At 47.9% G+C, this 19902-nt stretch overlaps 2 protein-coding genes across 3 annotated transcripts; one reads left to right on the top strand and one right to left on the bottom strand.

The window, feature by feature from the left end:
* Positions 1–8: 8 nt before the first annotated feature.
* LOC100114149 lies at positions 9–17686 on the top strand. 2 transcript variants are annotated; one of them, XM_031929519.2, is made up of 5 exons: positions 9–1597; positions 8828–10140; positions 14890–14975; positions 15074–15198; positions 15809–17686. In XM_031929519.2, exons 2-5 carry the CDS (start codon positions 9056–9058, stop codon positions 16436–16438), a joined length of 1926 nt encoding a protein of 641 aa, XP_031785379.1. In that variant the 5' UTR covers positions 9–1597; positions 8828–9055; the 3' UTR covers positions 16439–17686. The 2 variants fall into 2 exon arrangements, with proteins under 2 accessions (XP_031785379.1, XP_031785380.1); XM_031929520.1 differs by having other exon boundaries at positions 1164–1295.
* LOC100114190 (adrenodoxin-like protein 2, mitochondrial) lies at positions 16908–19233 on the bottom strand. Its single transcript, XM_031929525.2, has 4 exons — positions 18830–19233; positions 18627–18739; positions 18412–18544; positions 16908–18236 (listed from the first exon to the last, which is right to left on the bottom strand). Exons 1-4 carry the CDS (start codon positions 18976–18978, stop codon positions 18146–18148), a joined length of 486 nt encoding a protein of 161 aa, XP_031785385.1. The 5' UTR covers positions 18979–19233; the 3' UTR covers positions 16908–18145.
* Between the last annotated feature and the right edge of the window lie 669 nt (positions 19234–19902).

Raw genomic sequence — 19902 nt, 5'->3', positions numbered from 1 at the left:
CTAAGCTCTGAAAAAGCCTACACGTTAATCAATCAACGAAGGAATAGTTTCCTTACCACTTTTGTAATTGTAATTGTAAGCGGCAAATATTCTCAAATAAAGAATGCCCATTGTAAGCTTTGAATCTTGCATAAGATTTTCTGCTTTGAAATGTAAGAATTGGCCAGCATCCAATTTATGCTATAACAAGAACAGTTTTATTTTATGCAATTTTCGAAGGAAAGGTAAAAATTATTTTATTCTTTATTTGAAAATACAGAGAGCTAAAAGTTACCGAGAATCCATGGAAATGTTAAATTGCGCAAAGGCGTTCTTGATTTAGTCTTCAACGATATTCTATGATTATTACATTCGTTATGGGCAATCATTATATTTGTTGACTCTATTCAGCTGTAAAACGGTTTCGACCGCAGTATATAATGAGCATGCTTCTCATATTACAAATTTTCAGATTTGTAGCGAAACGGTCGTTCGGAGCCGAACTTGCGCGGCGTATAGGGTTGTTATAGGTGAGCATGCGTAATGGTCGAATTATATAAATAAATATATAAATACATATATATATATATATATATATATATATATATATATATAAATTCAAAAAGGAATAGCAACTAAAAAAATGTCACATGTAAATGTGTTACACTTAAAAAAAATGAAGTAATTGTCAACTTAGCTTTTAAGGATCATAAGTAAAGAGGAAACGATGAAGCAGAGGTGAATGTTGTAAATTAACTTTATTGGAGAAAATGATGATTTCAATATTTTTGATTAACGTATACTTCTAAATATTCAAGCGCATTGTATTACCTTTTTCCGTGTACACAGTATAATTCACTGAGGCAAAGTATATTGTGCAAAATAAAATTATGGTTGATTCGTAAATTCTCTGGCTATATATTATTGCATAGCTGTTGAAAACTAAAAAAATCACAAATAATTGTCCCCGAAAAATTGTTCGGTATAAAGAATAATAAATTATAAGTATATAGGTATAGGTGAGCGACAGTACCTACGGAGCTGAGTATAGTCTTCCTATATATATATATATGCGCGCGGTTCCGCGCCGCCTGGTGGGCTGCACCATGCCGGCGCGCCGAGTTCAACAGTTGAACCTGCGCTGGCACACTATATAGATATAGATTACAAGACAAGAGGCTGCTGCTGTGGAGGGATCGTCGAGTCGCGCGAGCGAGAGAGAGACTAGATTGCCGAGCCGAGCGGCGAGCAGTCGACACAGTCGAGCGCCGCGAGCCGAGCGAGTGTGAGAGGTCGAGACGAGTAGAGAGTAGAGAGTGAGTATTATAGTCGTCGGCGTAGACGCGCATAAGAGTGTATGGCGCGCGAGGCCGGTTTTCGAATAAAAAAAGTTGCACAGCCGCCGCAGCAGCCGCGTGTGAAGTTCGCGCCACAGAGTGCAGTGTCGAGCCGGGGGATGTAATAGTATAATACACAATCGCACGAATGGTTTGACGAAAAGTGTGCCTCCAGAGAGAATCGTGACAGTGTGATTTTAATAGTGTTGTCTCGCAGTGCGGAGCTCGACGCTCGCGAATGCAGCAGCGGCGTCTTGCTCTTCGTCGGAATGTGGCACGAGGTGAGTTCGCGCGAGTCTCTGCAGCGCCGATGGCGTGTGTAGGCATAACGCCGCCGATTCTACCGGTCTTGGTTCGCTCTCCCGATCGCATGCACAGACTCTCGGCCGAGGGAGCCGGAGAAAAAGAGAGAGAGAGAGAGAGAGAGAGAGAGAGAGCTCCAGGGACGTATACCTTAACGGAGCCCACATACTAGCCCGCGAGCCTCTCTCTCTCTCTCTCTCTCGTCTCTCCTTATGCTCTTTTATTTTCGCTGCTTCTCTCTTCATTCTTGATACGCCGAGAGAGCCTCGGTGTGTGTGTGTGCGCTCCACTTCCTTATTCGAGAGCGCCGAAAAAAGAGAGAATGCGAAGAGAAAAACGCCGTTTCCGAGATCTCGTATGGAGGTAGCTATGGGGGCAGAGTGTATAAGTAGCGGCAGGTTAAAACTCTTTTTTCAGCAGGTCGCATTCCGAGAGCGAGCCGCGCGCTGCAGCTTCTTTTTCTCTCTCCAGCACGCTCTCGCGCTCTTGTGTGTGTAGACGACTAGTATACACACACATATATATATATATATATATATATATATATAGGTATACGACTGGTGGTACCTTCAATATTCTTCAAAGCCCCTAGCTCGCTCTCCGATGCCCGTTACGAAAGAATCGGCTTCTTTTTTTTATTGCTTTTTCCATCGACGTCGTAACAGACACAGCACGCGAGCGAACGAGAGAGATAGAAAGAACCAGAGCTGCTGTTGGCGGGAACTCTATAATACTCCGCGGCGGCGCGTTCGTTCCCCTTCGCTCCAAAATTACGATTGATATATAGCTATATGGCCGCGTGCAAGGGACACGCTGGAATTCGCTAACGGATTTCGGCACGCGCCTAAATGCTCTTTCTCTCTCGCACAGACGCGCAGGTGTCCGCGGATAAGTACATACTCGCAAGCGAGCGCCGCCGTTTCTCTCTCTCTCTCTCTCTCTCTCCGATGATGTGTGGCTCGATAGATACTTACGCGCGAGAGCAATAAATCGCTGAGCGAGAGTCCGATTACGCGCTGCTGCCACATCCATTAGACGACAGCGTGTATAACTCGTTGTGTGTAAAGAAGTCGGCTAATTTAGATAGGGCGGCCGGAGAGAGAAGATCAGCTCGTGCGCGCGCGCGTTCTCACGCCTGCGACGTATATATAGTCGGCGCAGCCGATGCAGCACGTGCCGCCGCCGCCGCTGCGCTTGATAAACAAACGTGTATATGTATACTCGACTGCACAACGAATCCGAGCGCGAGTGACAAGATCCAGCGGAGAGAATGTGGAAAATTCAACGTGACCTCGCGCGATTCTCTCCCCAATATATCCCCAGGACGCATTCCGCAGACTCTCTCTCTCTCTCTCTCTCTCTCTCTCTTTTGCGCGCGCGAGTTTAAATGGAATTCCAGTAAAGACGGCGCTCCGCGGTGTGTAGCGTACGTACATACATCATCGTTTTATTCTGCGAACGAGTCGACGCGACGAACTCTCTAATTGCTATCGAACGTCGTCGTCATGCGAGGAAATCATACACCGCGCAAGATTTTTGAGAGCCCGAGCGGATACGTGTATGTGCAATGCAACGCGCGCGTGTACATACACGAGTATAGAGCGAAGAAGAGCTGCTCTCTCGCGCGCTCAAGGTCGAGTTCTTCAGCTGGCTCCGAAGTACCTTATACCATCGGCTTATACACATACCTCGCGCGCGCGCAGCCTCTCCGCCGCCGCGAGCGTACATATCGCGTCTTCGTTTGAATTTTACGCGCTCGCTCGAAAAATCCTTGGCTCCACGTTGCTAGTACTTACGTACGTATACTGCTGCGCTATAAAAACGCGCTTTTGCTTTTCAGCTCGGCGCCGTGTGTGTGTGTGTGTGTGTGTGCGTAGTTTCCGTGGTATTCCGAGAAATCGCTCTCGGCGTTATACGTGCGCGCGAGTGCATGTGCGGAATAGAAAGGATCGCGCGCGTTCGCTTTTATTACAGCTGACTCCGCGCGCCTCTCCGGAGAAGGAGGAAGAAAGTTCTTGGTACCTAACTTTGCGGATTTTGTGGACGATTCTTCGACGGCTTATTATTTTCTGTCGCCGAATAATAATAAAGGAGTACCGCGAAACTCGACGTATGGGTCTTGTATCGCAAAGGTTCTCCAGTGTCTGCTCGGATGGAGAAATGCAGCTCGCACAGGGTGTGTCAGCTCTCTCTCTCTCTCTCTCTCTCTCTCTCTCTCTCTCTCTCTCTCTCTCTTGCACATACAGGCGTATTCTCGTATACAGAGTATAGTGTTATTATCGTCCCTCGCTCGACTTCCTCTTCATATTAACTCGACTCGATCTTCCCACTCGAGTCCGACGATGTTTTCGGGGGACCCCTCGACTCGCCGGTATAGGTACTTGTATACGAATCTGAGTGTATATACACGAGGCTGCATCACGCGAAGCTGCTGCTGCAGCAGTCTAATGGTACACCTAATGACGCTCTCTGCCGGCACATTCCTTTCTCTCGAGGGAATTTCCTTCTCGGACACGGATCGGCGAGTCTCGCTGCTGTGTACTGCGCGACTTTTTCGAAAAATTTCCGCGTTTCCGAGTTGCCGCGACGATTTTTATTCTCTTTCGCTCCGAAGCGCAACCCGAGAGATACTTATAAAAAATTGCCAAATATCTCGTCGGGTTTGCCCGAAATGCCCCGGCCCGAGAGAGAGAGAGAGAGAGAGAGAGACGTTGACGTCACGTGCTCGAGATCGTTAAGAGAGAACGTAACAGCCTTTATCGCGGCTATATAATGAAAATTACTCCGAGATCGATAAAAACGGCAGCTGTGCAGCAGTGAGTTCCGCCAAGTTTTATGCTCGCGACGCGGCGAATGAAGAAAAAAAATTATTATATATACTTTTAAGGCGCGCGCCGAGCAAACATCGAAAGCATCGGAGGAGAAGAAGAAGAAGAAGAAGAAGAATAAGTCCACTGGTGAAAAGAGCGCGTTAAACGCCTGTATTCGTATATTAAAAGCAGAAGACGTCCAATAAAATCAGCAAACTCGCATGATTCACCGCACGCGCGCGCGGGCGTGTTTGGTCCTGAACGTGTGTATATATAGAGAGAGTATATGAGTAAACCTCCTGCGTTCTTTCTCGCGTTCGTCTCAGTCCTGCGCTTGACTCGTCAGAGAGACGCTTCGAATAAATCAAAGCAGCAGGCTTTGTGCCGTGAAACTCGTCGATCGCGCGAGAGATCGTTTTTCCGAGAAAGATCGGCAGAATTAGCGATATATTTTCGAGCGATCTCTCCGCTGCAGTAGGGCTGAAAACACACAGATTATATAAGCTTATGACTCTCGGGGAGAGAAAGATGGAATGCCAGCAGGTCTCAGCAATCTTTCTGGCGCAAAGCTCGGTTGCGCTTTGCGCTCATCCGATCGGATAAGCCGAGACGCCTTATAGGTGGAGCAGCTACTCTATACCAACTTATGAATTGATTCACGGAAATCCCGTCATTGTTACGACATCCTTCACCTTCCCGCAGGCAACGCGTCCTTTCATTTTTTTATTCATAGGTCACGGCATAATAGCGCCGTGTGTACATACACATATGTATAATATAACGATCTCTCATCGTTTCTTCCCAAAGCTATATATGTGCCTGCGTTGTTCCCGAGGCCTTGACCGGCCCACAATGCGGAGGAGCCTGGATATTCGGGAAGATTTTTCTTGCGTCACTCTCGCTCTCATTATACACGCACCTGTGTGCTACGCGCACGCGATGAGAGAAAAAAGATGCCGAATAAGCGATAGGTTTGTGTGCTCCACCGCGTGTTATTTCCTTACAAGGATTTGTTCCCTCCTGCCTCCTCTCCTCGATTCTTCCGGCGCGAGCGTCTGTGTAGGTGTATATTGTATTCTAGCTCGTAATCTCTCGCGTATCTATGTACACGTAAACGTAAACAGTCGCCTTCTAACTATATAAATAAACAAAAAGAAAACGTTCGCGCGGGGGCGATGCCTTCGCAGAGAGAGAGAGAGAGAGAGAGAGAGAGGGGGGGGACCGGGAGTGCGGTATATACGCACGGCTTCTTCGTCGGTCAGCAGCCTCGCGCTGCAGAGAGGCATGCGCGCGCGAGCCAACAACTGTACATGTACCCTGCAAACTGTTATCTAGGCAACGACCTTGCGCGCAACCGGTCTCGCGTCTCTCGATTTTCTCATCTCTCTTGTTTGTCTATAAGGGAGAGTCCATTTGTTTATATTATTTATCGCACACAGAATCGCACCAAGAACGTATAATAATAATACCGGGGAGATTTTTCCAACTCTCAGCTCGCAGGAATCTCGTTCCTCTCTTCGATGCAAGAAGCCTGCCATTAGCGCTTCCCGCCATCTATCCGTCGCCTTCCGTTCCCCGCGGAAGAGGAAAGGAGGAAAAAAAGAGGGAAAAGAAGTTTTCCGCGGCAGAAGGGCTCGACGATACCACCGCCGGGGTGTACGTAACAACATCGCTCGACGCGCGGGAAAATCGTTGACCTTGCCTCGCGAGCGTTCCGCAGCGCTGCAGGAAGAAGAGGCGACGTGGAGAAGAAGAATAGGAAGGAGCGAGGCAGCTGGAGAACGCACGGCAACGTTGCGTATACACATCCACGCTCTGCTACGGTTCCTCGTATACACATATACTCTATAACTCTATAACGCCGCTGGCATTTCCGCCGCGCAGTTTTTCCCGATGCGAGCCCGGGAGCTATTTCCCGTCACATCCGTCTCCGATGGCGTTTGCGCGCACGCTCTGTTGCCGAAAAAGTCGCCGGTATTCGCGCGCAGGAAGTCGCGGCGGCAACAACAACCCGTCTTATCGTCTCTCATCCGCGGCCGCGTGTTGTGTTCCCGCCCCCCCCCCTCTCACTCCCTATTCCGTGCATACTAACGAGAGGGAGAGATGGTAGATGCGAAAGGAGAAGAAGAAGATGATGATCCAACCGCCGTTGCACCTGCCGCGCGCTGCTCCGTCTCGCGTTTCTCTCCCCCTCCTCTGCGTGCGCTGCTTCGCGCGCGCAAAAACCAGCCCCGGGCGCGACTTTCGAGATCGTCGGCTTTGACAGTGCGCGGGTCCGTTATATGCATTGTACGCTGCAGTTTTGACGCGCGAAAGCGAGAGCTCGATTCTTCTATCCGTGATAAGGTGTACGGGCTGATCGTTAATATTCCCATTCTGCCTTGCCGATGTGCGCGAGAGAAAAAAAGCTAGCCTCGATTTTAGCGTATAGTATTAGACGCTGGAATTAGCATTTTCACGCTAGGCTGCTCCGAAATTAAGCGCGTATAACTCCCGCGGCGGTATTATTCATCCTCCTCCGCCTCTCCCGGAAACACCATCGTCATTACGGATTATTAACTTTTCCGCGCGATGCGAGGAGGACGAGCCTCTCTCTCTCTCTCTATACTTATACGGAGAAAAACGACAAGTGTCGAGGAGATGTACGCGACGCCGACAATGTCTATGCGGCGTGAGAGTACACTGACCCTTATGCGTATAAAAAAGCTGTACACCGCTGTAAACAGTATAGACGCAGGCTCTGCGCGCGCTTTGTAATTGGATTAACTGCGGCGGCCGTATAAGACTTCTCGTGGCCGGCCGCGAGAAACCCTAGGAGTATACAGTGTAGAATAGACGCGCCACGGTGCGCACTTCCTCCCGCAATAATTTCGCCACATGCGCTATATATGCGTATAGAACGTAACGGTTCGCGACATCGCCGCATAATCGGATTCTCCTTCGCGTTCTTATAGCGAACAATGCGTATACCTATGCGGGGTGGTGCGATTGCGAAGCACGTTTCTCTCTCTTTTTCATTCCGAGGTGCAAGAGAGAGAGAGATAGAGAGAGAGAGAGAGAGAGAGAGAGAGAGAGAGAGAGAGAGAGAGAGAGAGAGATCTCGCTGCGGTTGAAATCCGATACGCGCGCAGCCACGCGTTACCTACTCTTTAATCTCCACTGCTGCTGCTGTTGCGTATATATGCATGCATATACGTCGGAACGAAAGAAACGCTCGCGCGCGCGCGCTTGTGTGTCGTACAGTTTCTTCTTACTCTTGAAACGCAATCTCCCTTTATGCTCTCTGCGTGCAGTCGCGATGATAGAACTAGAGCTTATAACGAGAAAGAGAAGCGTGTACTCTCTGGCCTAAATTTTACGCTGTCGTGCTGTAGGTATATATAGCATATTCGAGTATAAACGCGCTAGACAGCTTTTTAGCGTGGTATACAAGCGTTTCGGGAAACATTAGCGGCCGAAAGGGAGAGGATGGTTCGCGCAGAAAGAGCGCGGTTGAAAATCGTGCGCTGCACGTGTGAGAAGAATGAGAGAGAGAGAGAGAGAGAGAGAGAGAGAGAGAGAGAGAGAGAGAGAGAGAGAACGCGAAACGAGATGAAAGCGCGCGGGAGTAGTCGTGTACTGCATGAACAACTCGAGCTATATATCCCACTTTTAGCGCTGGCGCATACGCGAACGTATATTATCGAGCGTGTAAAGCTCGCGGAATTGCTCGCGTGCTGCTAGCTCTGCTCTCCTCGCTATCATGGCCAATGAACTCCTTCGTACGTACTTATTATAGCTATAGGTATATAGACACACGCGTCACCTACATATCTGGAGTTACTCAACATCGATCCGGCCTCTGTGAATGATGGATAATTCACGAGGCGAAGAAACTATGTCTCGTATCGATTCGCCCGCACGCACATGAGTGTATTCGTACACACGGGTATGTTATATATAGGCTTCTATATGACATTGCGTAATAGCGCTCGATTCGCGAATTCTCTCCCGTAACGGGGATGCACGCTTGAGAAAGAGCCGCGTGTGCGCTCGCTGCAGGGCGGAATGCGATCCGAACCCGTTTCTCTCTCTCTCTCTCTCTCTCTCTCTCTCTCTCTCTCTCTCTCGCTCGCTCGTGTGTATACGTGTGCGTGCGCGTCTACGACGACAGCAGGCGTCCACCTTCCGCGCGCACAGCCGTATATAGGTGCGTAGGTGTACACACGCATATACAATAACTCCTACGCTCTCGCGCGCAGACCGGATTAGATAAGCTAACGGTCGGCCCCATTGCCGAGCTCGCGCGGCCGCGGCCCTTTTCTCCCTCTCTCGGCGCGCGCGTTATGCGCAATATATGTTTATACACGCCGTTGAATAACTATATAATATTAAGGTTGATTTCGTTACGTGTTTCAGAGCATCGCGCGAGTCCCCGGCAGCGATGCGGCGGGGACCGAGTGCTAGCCGCTCCGGAGGAGCGAGACCGCGCCTCCAGCCGCCCTGAGATGACGACGCTCCAGTGCAGCAACTCCCTCAGTCCCGGCAGCGACAACCTGCACCTCCTGCAATAGCCCGTGGCACTGCGGCACACGTCAGCGCGGCGCTCGGCATCGACTTTAGTGCAGAGCTGCACGCGCCATGTGAATGCGCGAGAGCTCGGGTGATATGCTCAAGCACATCCTGACGGGGCCACCGGGCGGAGCGGGCTCCAGGCTCCAGCAGCACAATGACTACCTGGCCTCCTCGGCCGGCGGCGGTGGCGGAGGCGGCAGCGGCTTCCACGGCTCCTCGTCGCGCGGCCGAGCCCAGAGCAGCGCCGACGTCTACGAGAACACGGCCGGCGCCGTCCTGCTCCAGGGCCAGCGAGCCGGTCCCCAGCAGCAGCAGTTCCAGGCCTCGTCCCGGCTGCTGCAGCATCCGGCGCTCAACCACTCGCAGCTCAGCGTCAACAACCTCGCCCAGAGGCTCAACGCGAGCCAGCACTCGCACGCCGGCCCGCTCAACCTCTCGACCCTGTCGACCTCCAAGCACTCGGTCAACAGCGTCAGTCCGGTGGTAGGCGCCCACCTGGCCAACTACCAGGCCAGGTCCCAGCACCACCACCACCAGCTGCTGCACCAGCAGCAGCCCCAGCAGCAGCCCCAGCAGCAGCTGCAGCATCAGCATCAGCACAACCTCAGTCAGGTCGGCCACGCGCAGGCGAGCCAGCTGCAGCAGCAGCAGCAGCAGCAGCAGCAGCAGCTGGAGCAGCGGGCCTCCAAGCTCAACGGCGGACTGGACATCTCGCGGATGTCGCGGCTGCCGAGCCAGGCGACGCCCTCGCCGGCGCCGATCGCGGTGACGAGCGTCGCGACCTGCGCGACGACCACGACCTCCACGGGCCCGAGCATCGTGCCGCTCAACGTCTCCTGGTCCTCGTCCTCGCTGCAGCACCAGCAGCACAAGCCCTCGCTCGAGCCCGGCCTCAAGGAGATGCTGACCAGCCTGGGCCTGCTCTGTCTGGTCTCGCTGCTGCTGGCGCTGCTCTCGCTCACCTTCCTCATACGCATGTCCTCGGTCTCCTTCATGCCCAACAGCCTCATCAGCGCCGAGGAGTTCGCCATCGTCTACGACGTCACCCTCGTGCTCTGCGCCCTCGCGCTCTCCCTCAACCTCTGCTGCCTCCTCGTCTGCGCCATACAGTTCCTCTTCGCCGTCAAGCTCGTCAAGTCTTCGTACCACGGACACCGGTAAGCTATACAGTATATACCATATACATAGACTGTCTACACCGCGCACGAGGGAAAATACACACGGCTCTATTCGGAGCTCAAAGCGAATCTCTGTGTACTCCGGAGTTAAATCGAAAGTCGTATACACTGCATGCAACAGATTTCCCGGGAAGCTCTCCCCAGGGCCATAATGGTATTTATAGCCCAGCGGCGCTGTTTGTTTTAGTTTTCGCAGCGCCGAATCTTTTTCCGTCGCTGCATCGGCGTTTAAATCCATGCAACATCCGACTCAACAGCTCGCTGTGGGAATCCGGTCCGATTATTGTTCAGATCGAAAATGGATCGACGGGATATATTTAGGCATTATTTATATTCATTTTTGCGATCTGCCGAGCTCCGGCGCCGCCGCGTGCAGCTTTCGTAATCTCGTATAGTAGGTCAGCCGGAGCTTTTGAGATATAAAGTCGTCGAGAGAGAGAGAGAGAGAGAGAGAGAGAGAGAGAGAGAGAGAGAGAGACTCTTGCGAAAGGGCCGCACTAGTGTATGCGTAACGCGGATCACGAGCTTTACAGAATTCCCCCGTCGCGCGCGCTGCCGTTGAAAACGAAAACTTCTGGAGGCCAGAGAGAGAGAGAGAGAGAGAGAGAGAGAGAGAGAGAACGAGAGCTCTGGAGTATAAATTCTTGGATAATTGTAGAGGAGACTGGCAGCCAGGCGTCATTAGCGCGCGAGCGGAGTGGCGAAAAAGATCAAGACGGACGGCTTCGCTTTTCTTTGTTTCGACGACGAGAGGGGCTTTTAATTGCCCCCCCCCCCCCTACTCGACCTCTCTCTCTTGTGCAGTTGGACTATATTAACATTGTGCACCGCGGGTGCGTATACATTTTTCGAAAGCCACAATCGTACGTAAATAAATAACAGCGCTTAACGGCCGAACGGTCGTATAAGTATTAGGAAAACAGCTTTATAGCTCGAGACCGTGAAGTGATTATGGGAGCGTCATTCCCGATCGCAGGGATCGATAAGGCGTGCCCTCCAAGAGGAGCCATAAATCGACAGATAAAATTGAAAAGGAAGTACCGCATAACGCGCACGACACTATATGCGGGCTGTGTACGGAGTCAGACCGACGAGATAAGCGCAGAGGCGCCTCGTCAGTTTTTTTCTCGATCGAACGAGAGAGAAAGCCGCAAATTCCTTGAGGTCCGAAATTTGACTGACGCGCGCAAGGTGCTGCCGGTCCATTAATCTTGCGGCATTAGCCCGCGTATAATCTCTCCCTTCCTCTCTCTCTCTCCTCCGAGAGGGAGAGAGGCTGCCCTTCGCGTGGACTTTGAAATTTCCCACGCGACGGCGATTCCGGCCCGGCACGCATACTCACTCAGCTTGCGTTTTATATATATATATATATATATATATATATATATATATATATATATATATATATATATATATATATATATATATTATATATATATATATATATATATATATATATATATATATATATATATATATATATATATATATATATATATATATATATATATTATATATATATATATATATATATATATATATATATATATATATATATATATATATATATATATATACGCGCTGCACTCAAAGAGAGAACGAGGGAGTGTAATTTGAAGGGGGCCCGCCTATCCCTTCCGAAGTGCAGCAAATACTTATAAGAAGAAAATATTACAGTGTATACGCGCCTCGCCTAATTCCGTAAAATAGTGAAAGCTCGGGAAATTCCCGGTTGACACGTCTCGGAAGATAGAGAAGCGAAGAAGCACTTGCCAAACGACTCTGGATATACGGGTACAGAAAGAGAGGAGGCAGTGCAGCAGCAGCAGCAGGTTGTCGAAGGACCGAGGAGAGCTGCAGCGGAGTGTGTGAGAGAGAGAGAGAGAGAGAGAGAGAGAGAGAGAGGGACGAGCGAAGGAGGAAGAGGAGGGGACTCTCATGATGCTACGCAGCGCTGGCCTTGCTCTTCATCTCGGACTACCGCCGCGAGCTCATCACCGGCCAAATCCGCACGTTCTCGCCCCCCTCTCTCTCCGTGGGGTGCAGTGTCCCTCGAGCCCACCCCGAGACAAAAACACGTCCCAGACGCCGGACCGACAGCGAAGCTAAGAAGAGAAGAAGAAGAAGACGGAGTTGCGCCATTTCTTAATGATTCTCCCAGATGCCCATCACAGCGTCGCATTACAGCAGCAGCTCTCGACTTATCGAGATCGAATTTTTCCACGCGGCCGCGCTCGAGCTTGACACGCTGCTCGCTCTCATTAGCAGCGAATTCGGAACTCGAAATTTAATTCCCATGCCGAGTGTTAAGACAGGTGCACACAGGGCCTGCGATGCGTAGTAACGGTCCCGCGGCGCATCGCTGCGGGCTTAATTTCCGACGACCGGACGCGCGCGAAGGGCCCTCTCTGCGACCTAGCCGATCGAAAAAACACCTGTCCGTTGCGCGTCCGGTGTGCTCCACTATACGCACTCGATCGATGGGAGCTTCCCTTATTTTCTCGTCGACTGTACGCATTATACATACGCCCACGACGATATTTCTGAGTAATCGCGCCAGAGAAATAAAAAGAAAATGTCTAAGTAGGCCGCGACGACGAATAGCGCGGAAGAAATACGGGCTGCGCAATAGTCCGACTCTCGGAATTCATTCTCCGCGCCTATTTCCGAATCGTCGGCGTCGCGGCGTGAAAAAGCGAGAGCGGAACGATTCCCCTTGGCGGCGCTGTATTTTCACAGCTATTTCCGTATACTATGTACATGCATGACGTATGCAAGCTTATAAGCTATAAAAAAGCGTCGCACAGCTGTGATTCCGAGCCATGCGCGCTGCTTATATATGCTGCTATACGCGCACCACGGCTTCGGGGCTATTACACATGCCTATACGTATAGGCTCGTCGGAGGGAGGGAATATGCCGGCGGAAATTGCAAGGAAAGCTACTATACCTACTACTATAACATAACAGTCGATGGCTTCTTCTCCAAGCGGATCTCGCTCTCCGCTGTGTATACACGTAGGCACTGCCGATCGTCGAGGCTAAGCAGCGGTTATTAGCGCACAATATAAGTACACAAGCGGCGTGTCTCCGCTGAAGCGCGAAACTCGGCCGGCGAGCCTATATATCTGTCTTGACATTGATTGGCTGCTATATAAGCCGACGACGACTGTCTCATTATTCTCCTTTCATTACTTATAAGAGCTTGCGTAACCTTAGCGTCGTGTCGTAGTCGTGCTGTTGTTGTCGTGACATTCGTCCGCAGGCTGTGCAATCTATATCCGCGGCAATCGAGCCATTCTATAACGGCTTATTCGGATAATTCATCGGATTAAGACGTATAAAGTAAGAACCCGCTCCGGCAGCTCGAGGACAAAAGAAAGCCGCATCAACTGCAGCGCGGAGCATCGCTATTATTAAAATCCAGAGCCAACGTCATAATTCACTCTGCTCGGCTCGATTAGCCGCGTGCATATAATGTAACTCGAGAAAGCCTCGATTACATAGCTGCTGCACGCCGCAGTGCGCACAAAGGGCGTAATAAGCTTGTTTGCCGGAGATTTTGGTCATTCTCGCATTGTATTATAATAAGACGTGCGTCGCTATACTTTCGCGAGTCTCGCGGTCAACGGCCGCCGCGTGCAGTGTTATTACACACGCGACAGAGAGAGAGAGAGAGAGAGAGAGAGAGAGAGAGAGAGAGAGAGAGAGAGAGAGAGAGAGACGAGAGCCGCCTATAAATACGCGCACGCGAGCGTATTATATACGCTTCTTCTTTCAGTCGTCCTGATTTACATGTAAATCAGAGCCGAAGGATGAAAGCGTTGCAGAGAGAGAGAGAAGAGTTTTTCCTAGCGCGAACATTTTTCAAGCGACAGCGCGCGCGCGTTTTGAATCCGATCGAATGAACGCGGATGCGAGACGATTGTGAGCAAACGCTTGCGCGCGATGAATCGCAGTCGCGCTGCGCTCTTTGTGAGCGCACGCGTCTCATTTATCAAATCTCGTGTGTGTAGCTACGTCTCTCTCTCTCTCTCTCTCTCTCTCTCTCTCTCTCTCTCTCTCTCTCACTGGCGACGCGAGATGTTTGATCGCATATATTCATTCACGCGCGCGGCTCGTATGTGTACAAAAGCTCTTTAAAGCTTGCGCGCTCGAGCTTGATGAATATGCGATGGCACGTATACTCCGTAATATGCGTATAGGATATTTCTTCCGGCATTAGATAACGATGCCGGAAGTACCTTTCGATCTCTATACATATGTAATACCCCTTGCGCTAACAGCTCTACACGATAGGCTGTGTCATCCGTTTTTGAATTTTGAAAAAGCTCGATACAAAGAACGAGGTTACTCAGCTCTGCGGCGAAGCTTTTGTACGCGTAGAGGAGTGATGCCCGCAGCGAGGTGTACTTTCTTCTTTCCTGATGCAGCAGTAGTGCGGCTTTACGCGCGCTCGCTGCATCTGGAGCAGGAGGCGCCGTCGCGAGAGTTGTGAGAAGCTCCGCTAGAAAGTCCCACGGTGTATATGCTGTCCGCGCCGTGCGCCCAGTTACGAGCAGCCCTTCCGCGGGTCAAAGACCTTTTATGACCACTCGCGCCTCTCTCTCTCTCTTGCACTCGCTCACCTCTGCTCCTACATACCCACTTCCGCAGGGGCCAATTGATAATATGCACGTGCAGTGGACTGCTGCTAATGATATATTTTATTTTTCTTTTGCTGTTTCAGAACAAACAAGTACCTGCAGAAATCGTCGATCAGCCGGGTCTGCGCGGTCGGTGGTTTTTTCATAAGCATTCCAGTCTTCTTAACTGGTGAGAGTCGGGCCGTAATCCTTTGGTTTTTCTTACCTTTTTTTGCATACCTTTCACAGATCGCTCATACTCACGTGTACACGGGCTTCTCGTTGCAGGCATGATCCTCTACACGTTCATTCAATTCCAGTCGACACCGGCCATCGTGACGTCGGTGTTCATCGGCCTCGGGATTGTCTTCTGCGGCTGCGCCTTGGTGCACACAGTCTTCGTATGGCAAAAAGTAAGTTCCATATAGTATTCGCGGCCAGGCAAAGCTGTGCCGCGCAGCGATTAGCGGTTATTAGCATAATCGCGCGCGACTGTTTACTTATACGCTGCCCTCGTCTCCAGGATCGTGCAGCTCTCGCTGTATGCATCGTCGTGCAATAATAACGTCACGCGAGGCCGAGAGCTCCGTGTCTTGTGTATCGGCTGTACGACTTATTATTCCAGCTATATCTCTACGTAGCTCCCTGCGCGCAACCTACGCTCTCGATCGTCTTCTTTCTCTGTCTCTTGAGAAACTGGTTTCCTTCGTCAAAGCTCAGCGACTCGCCTTCTCTACGAGACCTATGCGTAATCGAAGGCGGTTCGATGGCCCGCCGGCCGGCCCCATCTCACTCTCGGCTCTCTGCATACTCGGACGAGCAGAGAACGAATATTCCGGGAATTCCTCGCGCGCGGTCGAATAATCACTTTTCTCCTAATCGGACTGTACGAGAAAACTTTAGTATTAAGTATCTTGGGATGTCTCACCGCTATGCCTGATCCCCCGGCTTGCTTTCCGGATATCGTACGTCATGCGCTTACGTATTGTATTTTGTTGTAAAGCGAGGCATTTGATTTTTCAGGAAAAGACGAACGCAATGAAGGCGCTCCGACGTGAGCAGTACGAAGCCGCGGCTCAGCTGCAGCGCCAGCAAACGCTCAGCCAGCAGCAGCAGCAGCACCACCACCACCACCACCACCAAAACCACAATCCTCAGCAGCAGCATCAGCAGCAGCAGGCGAACCATCATCACCATCAGCATCATCTTCAGCAACAGCAGCCGAGCCAGCAGCAACAGCTGCGCTCGCTGCCGGTCTCGTACAGCGCGGCGAGTCGACTGGCGGCGAGCGAACAGCTGCACGCCACTGGCGGAGGGCTGTCGCGAGCCTCGGTCGGACCCCAGGCCCAGCTGCACAACCATCGACACGTCTCCATGTCGCCGCCGCTGCTGATCTCCTCGCCGGCGAACGGTCTGCACCACGGACCGCTGAACGCTTCGCAAAGGGCACAGCTGGGTCCGGTTAGTCCGCCGGCCACGCCTGGCGATCGCTCGCCCACCAGCCCCGCCAACAAGCACAACCGATCCTCCCAGCAGCTCATGTCGCGCGAACTCGCCACCGGCAGTGTCAGCCCGGGTCTACCCGCCGCGACCCTCGACCTCAGCAGCGCCGCCAACACCAACAGCCCGCACGAACTCTCTACTCTCGTTTGAGACTAACGCCTATACATAATAAATATACACTGTACCAAGACTGCTAGAATTCGATTGTGCGCTAGTACGAGTTTTACTTATTTATTGTACAACCTTCTCGGTAAGGCTCATCATCCCGTATGTTGAGAACGAAATCACGTACCGATATTCATACGCATTTTTTTCTCTTATAATCATTGTTCTCTGCGTTGTTTCCTGACGATGCTCTTGTACGTTTTTCTGCAAACGTACTTCGAGATCTTTTTTTTTTTACGAGCTATGTGTACTACTTGACAAGATACTAAGACTTTCTTTCAAATATTGTTAATTATTATATAAATATACACAGCATTTTGTCCTTATACCCGTTTATAAGGTTGCCTTTTTGCAAGTTGACTCAAGTTCGATTTATTGCTTTGGATCGTAATATGAGACATGGAAACCAATATGTAGAAACCAATACCATTCAATCCATAAAAGACTGATCTGAATTATATACAAATCTTTATATATTTACCTCGGAGATCACTGTCACGTTTTATTTACAAGTAAACTTGTTGATTAAACAAAACATTACATAAAATGTTACAACGATTTCTTGCCTTACCATGTAAGTTTTTTAAAATCGTGTACACGATCGAGAGCGAGACTATTTTTTTTCTTTGTTATTGGACGGTACTCGCTGCGATTATTGAAAAAATAATGTAATAACATTTTAATCTACGAATATCGAAATATCGATTAGCATCAAAATTTTACACTTACGTAAACGAAAAGTATTTGTATGGTCTGTTAAAAAATCAATCTATTTTATTAATTGTATAAATATTATGAGAAATAAAATTAAAGTGTTATCAATTTTCGCGAACATTTTATAAAAACGTTCAAAGTTAAATTTTAGTCGATATTAATTTTCGATATGTGTAAATAAACAGACTAGCTGTATTGCGCATATTAACAACCTATTTTTTTATTGCACCGTTGCCTCATGAAAATCAAGCAGGGTAACCAAATGAAAATATGTAAATTACATAATAATATAATATGTATCGTTGCCACAACATGTAAGTATAGTGTAGTTAAAACAAATAATTTCCATAGTTTATATAAAATTTAATGGCAAAAAATAAATTATTAGATTCACATAACTCCCTGAGTACAAAAGTGTTTTAGCTTTATGTACTAATAATTATTATGTTATAGAATATCGATTCATTGTGTATACTTAAAAACGAGGCGAATAAAAAATAAATTATTTGATTACAAAAACGACTGTCGAGTTTTACTTAAGCTTTATAATTAATTAACTAATTTTTGTTATTAAATGACTGGTAAAACACGTCTTTCTTTTTAAAAGTTTATTTTAATTTTAACATGCACAATAATGCATTCTTTTGTTTTCTTTTGTTAAAAAATAGTTCTGTAAAACCGTCAATAAACTATAAATTCAGTTTAAAAATCATTGATAACTTCTTTTTATACATATTATATATGTACTTATATACACAGACTTCTTTGTACATATAATTAATTAATTGGTTCTATTATCTTTGTTCTTTGAACAAATTCGATTGGCTAAAAACAAGGTTATTCTTTGTAACATGGCTGATTCCATATATGTACAAAATCCAATGTGCACTTGCTCATGTGAGTCACGCATCATGTGCTGCGTATAAATCATGGAATTTGATTAAGTTGCAATTAATTACTAACTAGTATTTGTTTCTGTTAAGACCTTGCATCATTTATGGTAGTAGGTACTTTAACTTCAAGACCATCCAAGTCTTCGGTCATTATTATTTGACAACCTAATCTTGACCTGCAATGGTTTAAATCATAATTAACTTGAAATTCTATGAATATATTACAAATAATCTTGAATATTCAGAAACAATGACATCTTGAAGCGATTTTGTTTAATGTCAAATAATGGAAGCATTGATGAGATAACATTATTATTTTAGAAATAACATAAGACAATTATAAATACATACGTGTCAGATAAATCATAAGCAAGATCCAACATGTCAAGTTCTTCATCTGTTGGCTTTTCAGGCAATTTGTCATAATCTTTTTGAGAGAAAATTAAATGACAAGTACTACACGTTAATGTACCTTCACACGCTCCTTCAAAAACAAAATAGAATGCTTAGAATTTTTATTTGAAAAGTATATTTTAAAAAAACAGTTCAGATGCTAATAAAATTACCAAATCCATCCAAATCAATCTCATTGTTAACAACTACGTCCAACAGGCTGTCACCTACTTTTGCTTTAGCTTCTATTCTCTCTCCACTTGCTCTAACAAACGTCACCTTCACCCTGGAAAAATTAAAATTTGTTTAAATGACCTACATATTTAATACTTTATAATGATCAATTAACAGTTTTATAAATATAGACACTTCTTACTCTTTCTTTTCACAAAGGGGTTTGGTCGTTGACGTACTTCTCGCGAGAAAACCCGGCTTCGCTAATTGCCTGCTTGACAACCAGGATTTCGAAATAGAGGAAGAGAAGACGGATTTTGAAATTCCGTTTAGGGTGCGTACAAGTGCCATCTCAACTTGTCGAATCACAGAAAAATCAACTTACAAAAAGTTAAAACTTCAACAAGAAACTGACTAGTAAATATCATAAACGTACAAGCTTATGGAAAATCATAAGCAAGAATCGGCTTTGTACAAATAACTAATAACATAACAAAACGACGCAATTCTAAGCATGTCGAAATCCGAAATACTCTCTCTCTCTCTCATTAGACTGTCGTAAAGTGTATGCAGCCTGAGACTCTGAGAGTACAGGCAACGAATATAGACTTGGTATAGAAGAACGGTCATGGGTTAAATTGATGGGACGAAAACTTGGGGGACAGAATATCACCATGTTAAGCGTGAGCAGCGCCCCTGGCGGATTTGAAGGCGAAGCTTCCTTGATCCCCCAAACGGCTGTTTGAATCGGTCGAAATCGAAATGTAAACATTGAAATTTCACAATGTCAAAAGAAAAGGCTTTTTTTATTAATTTAACTGATTTGTTGAATTATGGAGGTGAAGGTACACGAAAGTACATTGAAGGTGAAAATGTTTTCGATGCCTCCCACATACTGTATTGTGGAATACGAATAACTTCAAATACAGAAAATCAAGTCAAAATATTGTGTTTAGTTGCAAAATCAAGTGGGATTTATGATGCTCTACATGAAGTAAAAGTTGAAATTAATGTAGAGAATGAAGTCAAAACAGTTCATGCAAGGGAGGATTGGCTGTGTCTACATTGGCGCTCTTGGCTCGCGCTTGGCGCCCTGCGCGCACCGAGTGTCTCTGTAAAGTACTAGGACCAAGCAGCCAACCTCTTAATTCTTACGCTACTAACTTCTAAACACTACTGCATCATACTTATCGTCTGCTATTTTCGCTATTGCAGTTTGGAAAATATAACCTCTTGTTACATTTTTTGCTGGGTAATAAGTAAATAGTTGAGCTT

This window comes from Nasonia vitripennis, chromosome 4 (genome assembly GCF_009193385.2).
Source record: "Nasonia vitripennis strain AsymCx chromosome 4, Nvit_psr_1.1, whole genome shotgun sequence".
Lineage (NCBI taxonomy): Eukaryota > Metazoa > Arthropoda > Insecta > Hymenoptera > Pteromalidae > Nasonia > Nasonia vitripennis.
The sequence above is the reverse complement of the archived record's forward strand: the minus strand, read 5'-3'. Positions and strand labels throughout refer to the sequence as shown.